The sequence below is a fragment of the Poromitra crassiceps genome (genome assembly GCF_964638095.1).
Source record: "Poromitra crassiceps genome assembly, chromosome: 18".
Lineage (NCBI taxonomy): Eukaryota > Metazoa > Chordata > Actinopteri > Beryciformes > Melamphaidae > Poromitra > Poromitra crassiceps.
Window position 1 is genome coordinate 8,190,876 of NC_139636.1, and position 9,791 is coordinate 8,200,666.

Sequence of the window (9,791 nt, forward strand, 5' to 3'; positions counted from 1 at the left end):
GTCTCTAGTCTAGTAGGCAGCTCTTCTCTCAGTCCGTTTCCTGCAGTCAGCGTGTGTGTGTGTGTGTGAGTGGGTGTGTCGATGCGGGGAAGTGCAGCCTAGTTTGCTGCTTGCTTGTGCGCACTCTGAAGAGGAAAAAAGTTGCTGATGAGTTCAGTGTGAGCAGAGCGTGGCCCGCCTCGGAGGGAGCAGTCCAGAGGCATGGCAGTTTGGACCCGAGCGGACAAAAACGGTCAACTGGACCTTCTGCTCCGAGACCGTTGGATCCGAGTGGCCGCCGAACTCACCCGAGAAACGCTCACTTTAACGGCCGAGGCGGACGCGACCGGACAGGGGGCCAATCACTTGGATTACAACTCCTCGGCGGGCCTGAGAAATGGCATATCGAACGGAAACGACCCGGTGGGAGCGGCTCCGGGGAACCCAAGGCACCAAAGTCAAGACCAACAGCCGAGCCAGGGGCGGCAAGGGCGCAGCGGCAGCCCGGGGCGCGGGGGCGGCAGCCGGGGTCAATACGACGCCAACTACGGTATAAACAGCCCCGGGAAGTACGCGAATAACGGCTCGAACTCTGACTTCGGAAGCCCCGGCTCGAGCTACGGCAGCCCCGGGTCCAGCTCCGGCTCGAGGCAGGGTGGAGGCGAGGCTCCCGGCGTCAACTTGGACGGCGCCTCGGAGGCGGTGCGGAAAGTGCGAGTTGTCAAACAGGAGTCCGGCGGGCTGGGCATCAGTATCAAGGGAGGGCGCGAGAACCGCATGCCCATCCTCATCTCCAAGATCTTCCCGGGGCTCGCCGCCGACCAGAGCCGCGCGCTCCGCGTGGGGGACGCCATCCTGTCGGTGAACGGGAACGACCTCCGGGAGGCGACGCACGACCTGGCGGTGCAGGCGCTGAAGAAGGCAGGCAAGGAGGTGACGCTGGAGGGTGAGTGTGCCCACGCGAGAGCGGGGATTTGCAGCAAGGCCGGGATTATAGTCTCTTGTGTTGTTATGTGCTCTCCTTCCGGCACCGTGGCTCAGTGGTTAGCACTGTCGCCTCACAGCAAAGAAGGTCGTGGGTTCGAATCTCCACCCCGGTCCTTTCTTTCTGTGTGGAGTTTGCGTGTTCTCCCCGTGTTTACGTGGGTTTCCTCCAGGTGCTCCGGTTTCCTCCCACAGTTCAAAAGATGCTGTTTGTCAAGTATTGTAATGTAATGTAGTAAACATTTATATTCATGACCTATGTTCAGAATCAGAATCACTTGTATTGCCACAGTATGGAAGTTACATAATCATTTGTCTTTGTATCACTGATGACACGTCCTAGCGCATGCGGTAGCAGTGTATTTGAGAATGTAGAACCCTGGCTTGCCTCTGGCCAGTGACACTTAGGAAAGACTAGGTGACAACCAAGTATAGTTTGGTGACGAGCTGGAGAGACAGTTGACGGCCGGAGAGACGGCAACCCGGTACGGGATGGGATTAGCACCCCATCTTGGCTCTCTCGTGAGGGAGAAATCCACAAACGCTACGGATTAGCCTCCTGAAAATCTGCGCAAGATCGGCGCGGCCTGGGGTCCTCCAGGCTAGAGCGAGGTGCTCGACGCAGGTAAATGACGTGCAGCGCACAGGCCCTCTTGAGGCGTCCTTGAGGCATCCCTTCAGCCTCTGGATTGCCTTTGTCATGAGGGGGGTCTGGTGAGACGAAGGAGGAGCACGGCCGGGAGAAACCCACAGAGCCTAGATCCTCCATGCACCGAAGGGCCAATACTGCGGCGTAGCACTAGCTCTATTGCAGCGGATTGGGTTCTCTTTTACCCCTCCCGCGGGCAACGTTGCAGATAGAGTAGTAAGGCTGATCCGTAGCGGCTTCTGGGACGTGAGTCGGGGTCTTAATTGGCCTCGGCTGGGTCTACTGGGCGAGGGTGTATGATGTTGACAGACCCGAAACACCTTACGACCCCAGATAACATCACTGATGACACGTCCTAGCGCATGCGGTAGCAGTGTATTTGAGAATGTAGAACCCTGGCTTGCCTCTGGCCAGTGACACTTAGGAAAGACTAGGTGACAACCAAGTATAGTTTGGTGACGAGCTGGAGAGACAGTTGACGGCCGGAGAGACGGCAACCCGGTACGGGATGGGATTAGCACCCCATCTTGGCTCTCTCGTGAGGGAGAAATCCACAAACGCTACGGATTAGCCTCCTGAAAATCTGCGCAAGATCGGCGCGGCCTGGGGTCCTCCAGGCTAGAGCGAGGTGCTCGACGCAGGTAAATGACGTGCAGCGCACAGGCCCTCTTGAGGCGTCCTTGAGGCATCCCTTCAGCCTCTGGATTGCCTTTGTCATGAGGGGGGTCTGGTGAGACGAAGGAGGAGCACGGCCGGGAGAAACCCACAGAGCCTAGATCCTCCATGCACCGAAGGGCCAATACTGCGGCGTAGCACTAGCTCTATTGCAGCGGATTGGGTTCTCTTTTACCCCTCCCGCGGGCAACGTTGCAGATAGAGTAGTAAGGCTGATCCGTAGCGGCTTCTGGGACGTGAGTCGGGGTCTTAATTGGCCTCGGCTGGGTCTACTGGGCGAGGGTGTATGATGTTGACAGACCCGAAACACCTTACGACCCCAGATAACATCACTGATGACACGTCCTAGCGCATGCGGTAGCAGTGTATTTGAGAATGTAGAACCCTGGCTTGCCTCTGGCCAGTGACACTTAGGAAAGACTAGGTGACAACCAAGTATAGTTTGGTGACGAGCTGGAGAGACAGTTGACGGCCGGAGAGACGGCAACCCGGTACGGGATGGGATTAGCACCCCATCTTGGCTCTCTCGTGAGGGAGAAATCCACAAACGCTACGGATTAGCCTCCTGAAAATCTGCGCAAGATCGGCGCGGCCTGGGGTCCTCCAGGCTAGAGCGAGGTGCTCGACGCAGGTAAATGACGTGCAGCGCACAGGCCCTCTTGAGGCGTCCTTGAGGCATCCCTTCAGCCTCTGGATTGCCTTTGTCATGAGGGGGGTCTGGTGAGACGAAGGAGGAGCACGGCCGGGAGAAACCCACAGAGCCTAGATCCTCCATGCACCGAAGGGCCAATACTGCGGCGTAGCACTAGCTCTATTGCAGCGGATTGGGTTCTCTTTTACCCCTCCCGCGGGCAACGTTGCAGATAGAGTAGTAAGGCTGATCCGTAGCGGCTTCTGGGACGTGAGTCGGGGTCTTAATTGGCCTCGGCTGGGTCTACTGGGCGAGGGTGTATGATGTTGACAGACCCGAAACACCTTACGACCCCAGATAACATCACTGATGACACGTCCTAGCGCATGCGGTAGCAGTGTATTTGAGAATGAATGAATGAATGAATGTATGCAGCGTAGTGGTCAGGTCAATATACAGAGATAAAGAAGTAGGAAGATAACTAAAGGCAATTCCGTGGATATTAAATCTGAATTTACGTTGAATTTACATGAGATTTACAGTCTGAGTTAAATAGGCATTAAATAAGGCAGTGAATTTACATGAATTTACAGTCAGAGTATGAGTTTACATTGGATTTACATGAAATTTACCTTCTGAGTTAAATAGGCATTAAATAGGCAGGGAATTTACATGGATTTACAGTCCCAGTTAAACAGGCATTAAATTAGATATGAGTTACAGTTTGGGGGGGGGGGGGTGCTCATATCATTGGGGGGAGGGGGGGGGGGGGTGTTCAGCTGAGTTCAGGTGGAGGACGTAGTGGGTTTTATGGGTCATGTTGGTGATGTCCTTGGTGGAAGGGATTTCCGGGCCTTGTTGGTGAGGTGTGTGGTGTTGGGTGTAGTTGATGTAGTATACTGTGATGAGGCATACTACTTGTGTGATGATAAGGGGCTATAAACATAACTGAACTAACTAAACTTCCCACTTCTCTTTCTGAGGTCACGTTCATGAGGTTTACTGGTTCTTAATCATCAAATCCAGTGACCTCCAGGCTACCTCCAGGTTACAGCACTATTACAACATTGAGCATCTTTATAATGAGAACTAGCAGGCCTTACAGAAGCTCACAGACAAGTCAAAAGAGAGAGGCTTACATGTGTGAACACTTCGCAACTGGGCTGTTAGTAGGCTATTAATTAAACCTATAACAAATATCTATAGATATCCTAATCTATATCAAAATAACTTCAAATTGCTATTTGCTATTCTTGCACACAATCTATATATTCAAGCAGCCCATGTCTATTTTCTCAAACTTTCAAGACCCGGATTTTTTCCTCAAATTCACTTTCAAGGATTTCAAGGACCCGTGGGAACCCTAGCAAGGTGTCTCCATAGACATTTAGAAAAATCCGTATACAATGAGTTTTAAGGCTGGAACCAAGCCAACCCATGACCTACTGAATCGTGAGTGACCATAAAACATTTCAGTTGGAGCAAATATAACATTTTGGGGGGATGAATTTTCCCCGTCTTTATTTTTTGTTTTTGCTCCAAGTGAAATGTTTTATGGTCATTCACGATACAGTAGGTCACAGGGTGGCTTGCGTCCAGCCTTAAAGCTCGTTATAGAAGGTTTTTTGAAATGTCTATGAAGAAAATGAATGAGAAACTCACTTCCGGGGCAAGACATGTCACGTGACCGTTGAGCTCTATAGCCTAAAGCAAGTCCACATTGGGTGTTTTGTTTTATCACTAGAATGGAGAGCAAAAACATCAAGCAAAAATCACCAGAAGTGCATTTTTGGAATGGAAGCCATATCTGAAATTATGTCACACCAAGCGAACAATCGGGACCAGTCTTATTGTAGCTTTCATCGACACAATAACCATTTCTATAACTTACTAAGATGTCACAACAGACACCCTCTCATAAGCAAACAGTCCACAGCCGGGCAGCTGTTAATGTTTGTGGCAGCATGGAAGGAGGAGGGGTTACATAGTATCAACAGAACAGAAGCCTTTGATTAGTGTCAACAGGAAAAGTCAGCACACAGTTGTGGTCAAAGTCAAAGTTAGATACATTGTGCTGTTCTATTTGAGTGAGTGTGGGTTCTTTTAGATAAGAGGAGAGGTCACTCTGTCAACAAGAGCAAATCCCATATTCTGTCTCTCTGTGTGTGGCTGCAGTCACATGGTCCAGGAGGGCGAGGGGCAAACAAATACAGAGCCAAAGTGAAACGTCACTTCCTGTCTGCTTCTCCCTGTACCAGCGCTGAGAAAAATATGAATGGCAGCGAACGGAGAATAATGTGACTTTTTTGATCCCATTTCAATTGTGCCACGGGGTGCCAACGTTAATTTTGTCAATTTAAATCAGAACTTTGCATGTCAAGGAAGTCGCAGTTTACTCGTGTGCAGAGAGATGTTCTGACCCATGTGCAGAGAGATGTTCTGACCCATGTGCAGAGAGATGTTCTGACCCATGTGCAGAGAGATGTTCTGACCCATGTGCAGAGAGATGTTGTGACCCATGTGCAGAGAGATGTTCTGACCCATGTGCAGAGAGATGTTCTGACTCATGTGCAGAGAGATGTTCTGACCCATGTGCAGAGAGATGTTCTGACCCATGTGCAGAGAGATGTTCTGACCCATGTGCAGAGAGATGTTCTGACTCATGTGCAGAGAGATGTTCTGACCCATGTGCAGAGAGATGTTCTGACTCATGTGCAGAGAGATGTTCTGACCCATGTGCAGAGAGATGTTCTGACCCATGTGCAGAGAGATGTTGTGACCCATGTGCAGAGAGATGTTCTGACCCATGTGCAGAGAGATGTTCTGACCCATGTGCACAGAGATGTTCTGACCCATGTGCAGAGAGATGTTCTGACCCATGTGCAGAAAGATGTTCTGACCCATGTGCAGAGAGAGATGCGGAGACATGTGCACAGCACAAAGTGTGCATGCTGATGTGGACCTGGGCCTCACAGCAGAACCGTGGAAAGAGAGAGAAGCCACAGGGCCCTCAGGCTTTAGGAAACTTAGGGTTCAGGAATGGCTAAACGCAGCGCTTAATGGTTTGGAAATGAACGCCGGATGAATACTGACGAGCTCGAACTGATCAATGTGCGACACACTTCCACACGTCTTTGAACCAAGTCGACCCCAAATCAACCCCTCTTTCCCCGGGAAAGGCCGATGCATTCCCGCGTGCCACAGATAGGAGGATGCAGCGACGACGTGAAGCCAAACATGACAGTCGGTTTGGAGGAATGTGTCAGCTGCCTGTCACTGTTTGCCTGTTGGACAGGCGCTGAGTTGTGGAGTTTGTGGACTGACTCCTCCCCTCCCCTCCCCCCTCCTCTCTCTCTCTCTCCCTTGTAGGCTCCCACGGGTCTGGGGGGAACGAATGACAGTGGGTCGGTACGAGACTTGAATGTCCAGACTAGGGGTGGGAATCGCTGAGTAGCTCACGATACGATATCGTCACGATACTTGGCCCTCGATAACGATATATCACGATACTGCGATACTGCGATACTGCGATATATTGGAAGACGATACATCACGATACCTGTGTAACAAGTGAAAAAAATACCTCTGAAGGCAAAAAATCATGTATTATGCATTTATTAGCAGAATTGACATGAACTCTCTGAGTTCACTCACTCACTCATACCATTTTCGATACCACGGAGGAAAAGTTACACATTAAGTCTTTTTATTATTACTATTAAAACAAGAAAACCTATATAACCTACCTACCTACCTATATAATTTCTAAAAGTAGATATTAATGATCAAACATTTCCATTCATGTAGCCTACAGTAGTTATGTTTTTGTTTCAACTACAAACATAAATAAAGTCAACTTGAAACTATGTTTCAACTACCACACACAGCATAATATTTTAGCCTGTTTATTAAAAAAAAAAAAAAAAAAAAAAAAAAATTAATAAACATATCGATACTTGGCGCCAGTGTATCGATAACGTATCGCGGGTGGAAATATCGCGATAACGTGGGTATCGATATTTTGTCCCACCCCTAGTCCAGACCGCTGCCGCGTGTAAACACGACAGAAACCCGCCCAGATATTTTCACAATTAGCTTAGGCGCCCCACATTCCTGGCCCCCGCAGTTGTATGCACGCATACGGGGGCAAAGGTCACCACCGGGCTCCGGCCTGGACGCTTGGAGAGAGAGGGGGGGGGGTTATGCAGGGTTAGAGGAAGTGATGATGTAAAATGGTAAAATGGAGGGGATACAGTCTGTTTATTTGATCCGATTGAATCAGTGCTCAACCTCGCTTATCAGAACTGGCGGCATTAAAAGCGCATTTGGCCCGTAGTAGCTCAGCAAATACTTCCACACTGCAAGAAATATCCTGAATCAAGTCTGATTTTTTTCTCCGTGACGAGCGGAGCGATCTGCGTGATTCTGCGCCTCACACTATTGACGCTAATGCTGAAATGATTAGTCGACTAATCGATTAGTCCATCAACAGAAAATTAGGCTAATTGAGGATAATTTTGCTAATTCAAATTGATGAATGTTTTGTAGTCATTTAACAAGTAGGGGGTACGGTGGTGCAGTGGTAAGCGCTGTCGGCTCACAGCTAGAAGGTCCTGGGTTCGATTCCCACCTGGGACGCTGCGAGCGCTGAAGGAATGCGTGCCCGTCCGCGTGTCCTCAAGTGCCCGCCGCCCAGGTGGGGTCGTCAAAAGGGCCTTTCTTTGTGGAGTTTGCATGTTCTCCCCGTGCCTGTTCGGAGGGAGGGGAACTGGTTGGAATAGCGTGATCCTCCCACGTGCTATGTCCTACCGGTGAAGCTTCCCCTGTCAGGTGAAAAGAAGCGGCTGGCTAACTGCCCATGTCTCGGAGGAAGCATGGAGCCAGTTTCGGCTCTCCCCAGATTGGCAGAGGATGGAGCAGCAACCAGGATAAAACAAGTACAGCTCTACAACGGCTAAGATTTGCGTCTTTTTCCCCGTTTCATATTAGAATTCAATCAACACTTTTTTTCCCTTTCTTTTTTGCTGCTGGGCAAAACAAGCAATTATAAGAATCACTTTAAGCTTTGGGAATGGGCATTGGTCATTATTTGTGATATTTTATAACTAAATTTCTCATGAATTTGTAAAAAAATAAATAAAAAAAAATCGATAGATTCATTGATAATTAAAATAACGGTTAGTTGCAGCCCTACTTGACACTTGTTCTGAGAAAATTCCAGCAACAAACAGGAGAACAGTCAACATGACTTGTTGAGATGGGCCTTTTTCACAGCGGCTCTGTAGAGATGGGCCTTTTTCACAGCGGCTCTGTAACCCGTCTCCTGGTGCTTGTATACATGACAGCTCCACATGTGTCATCATGTGGAGGTCATCATCCTGTTGGGGTCCATCCAGCTTGTGGGATTTGTGGCTTTGGGAGCGAGAGCCACACACTCCGAGGCCACAGCAATATGAATGGACTGGTCTGGTTCTGTTCACGTCACACACCCATCCTAAACATGACATACTGCTAGTCCCCCCCCCCATCCTTCCAGCAGCTGACAGACTGACATGATGGCCCATATGTTGCAGTGATTAGTTCAGGCTGGTTGCACCAGCAGCTCCTCCTCCTCAGGTCTTCCTCAGCCTGCTGCTCAGTGGAAGGAGATGCAGGAGGAGCCCATTGTTGTGTGCCTGATTGGAGGAATAAAGCACAGAAGCAGACAAAGAGGCCATTGATGAAACGGGGACGGCCCTGACGAGGCCAACGCCAGGGTCGACCATCCGTTAGCTCCGCCCGCTCGCTGTCCTCGCCCGGCCGGGCGAGAGCACCCCCCCCCCCCCCCCGCCGCGGAGCGTAAGCCTGCGCGAGCCACCCATAACATTCCATCCAGATTCAAGATAACTTTAATAGCCATAGTGAGTCAACGTGTTACAAACAAGGAAATAGTCTTTGAATGCAGCGCAGCCATCACAGCAATTGCAAAATAAATAAATAAAATAAAATAAAAATGGAGCAGACAGATAATAGGCCCTTTTCACAGCAACCGTTTTCAGGTGGTAAAGGCAGGAAGTAAAGCAGGTGTAACCCTTAATAACATTAATGAGGGCCCTGGCACTGGAACGCCTAAATGGAATGGAACCATCATTCATGGTATTATTTACAGCTGCTTTACTTCCTACTTTGCCACCTCAAAACGGTTGCTGTGAAAAGGGTCTATATATAAGTCAGTAGTACTGTCTCATGATGAACTCCACTGCAGGGTGGGCCTAGTTAGAGCGATATTCTGGGCATCCCTAAGTGTCAAGTTGTGGTGTTGCAGAGGAATAGATTCATCACACACACACACACACACACACACACACACGCACTCTCTCTCGAACACACGCACGCACGCACTCACACACACACACATACACACGCACTCTCACACACGCACGCACGCACGCATGCACTCACACACACACACACACACACACACACACACACACACACACACACACACACACACGCATAAGCATAAGCATGCACACATGCAAGCATAATTGCATACACAAGACTGTACATGGTCACACATGGCTGGGTCAGCTCTCTCTTTCTTTCTCTCTCTCTCTCTCACTCACTCACTCACTCACTCTCTCACACACACACACACACACACACGCACACACACACACACACGGGAGAAATGAATTCCCTGGTCTCGTCACACACACGTCATATCACACCTGGCCCCTTCTGTGTTCGCTCCTCTCTGACCTGGTTCAGACAGACCGCGTGGGACAATGATGCTGTAACACTCTGCTGGGTATGAAATCAGAAAAGTGACTTGTAAAAAACAAATTAGTCACAAGTACCTATTAAATGTGAACTCTATATTTTATAAGTGGC

The 9,791-nt window shown here is 49.6% G+C and overlaps 1 protein-coding gene across 1 annotated transcript in view; it reads left to right on the plus strand.

The window, feature by feature from the left end:
* Window positions 1-112: 112 nt before the first annotated feature.
* The window catches only part of sntb2 (syntrophin, beta 2), a 31,526-nt gene continuing 21,847 nt past the window's right edge, over window positions 113-9,791 (plus strand). The window contains exon 1 of the mRNA XM_083654487.1: window positions 113-925. Coding sequence (XP_083510613.1) covers window positions 202-925 — 724 coding nt within the window. The 5' untranslated portion in view covers window positions 113-201. The remainder of the gene's footprint in view (window positions 926-9,791) is intronic.